The sequence below is a fragment of the Sinocyclocheilus grahami genome, unplaced genomic scaffold, assembly GCF_001515645.1.
Source record: "Sinocyclocheilus grahami isolate Dianchi unplaced genomic scaffold, SAMN03320097.WGS_v1.1 scaffold15556.1, whole genome shotgun sequence".
NCBI lineage: Eukaryota > Metazoa > Chordata > Actinopteri > Cypriniformes > Cyprinidae > Sinocyclocheilus > Sinocyclocheilus grahami.
The window spans coordinates 2,169-2,935 of NW_015515796.1; the positions used below are offsets into that span (position 1 = coordinate 2,169).

At 42.0% G+C, this 767-nt stretch overlaps 1 protein-coding gene across 1 annotated transcript; it reads left to right on the forward strand.

Annotated features, from left to right (window-relative positions):
- Window positions 1-21: 21 nt before the first annotated feature.
- On the forward strand, window positions 22-762 carry LOC107579227 (stonustoxin subunit beta; the record flags this gene model as incomplete). Its single annotated transcript, XM_016265078.1, has 2 exons — window positions 22-100; window positions 296-762. Coding segments are annotated over exons 1-2 (513 nt in total), but the record flags the coding sequence as incomplete, so codon positions are not given.
- Between the last annotated feature and the right edge of the window lie 5 nt (window positions 763-767).

A 767-nucleotide genomic window follows, 5' to 3' on the forward strand; every position in this document is an offset into this window, starting at 1 on the left:
TTCAACATTTTTGGTGACACATTATGCTTTTCTTTTTATTTAACAGTCTGGATCATGGAACACAGTGGAGAGAACATGAGTAGAGAAGAACTCCTAAAATGTAGGTCTACACATAGCCTACGTTTTTTCACAGGAAAACATTTTACAGAAGACCAGAATAAGATCTCAAGTATAAAATGTTTACTGTGTACATGTGGTCAAAAATATTTATGTGGAACCGAAAAGTCCAATTTGACCACTTTGATTCTTGAACATATTTTGTGGTCTTAATTGTGTTCTCTTTTCTTTTGTGCAGATTTCTTTGATCTCACACTGGATCCAAACACGGCACACAATCTCCTGTCTGTTGCAGACGGCAACAAAAAGTTGGTGCGTAATCCAGATCCAATGATATACCCTGATAATCCAGAGAGATTTGACGGCCTTCCGCAGGTTCTGTGTAAAGAGCGTCTGTCTGGACGCTGTTACTGGGAAGCTGAATGGAGTGGGTTGGGTGATATGGTCGTGTCATATGAAGGAATCGGCAGGAAAGGTGAAGATTGTGAAAGCAGGTTTGGAGCCAATGACAAATCCTGGATTCTGAGCTGCTTCGGGGAGAAACTGATTGCCTGGCATGATAATATGGGAACACACATTCCTCCCCCACCACCCCCCTTAAACAAAGTAGCAGTTTATCTGGATGAGCCGGCCGGCATTCTGTCCTTTTACAGCATCTCTGACACAAACACACTCAGACACTTACACACATTCAACACCAAATTCACTGA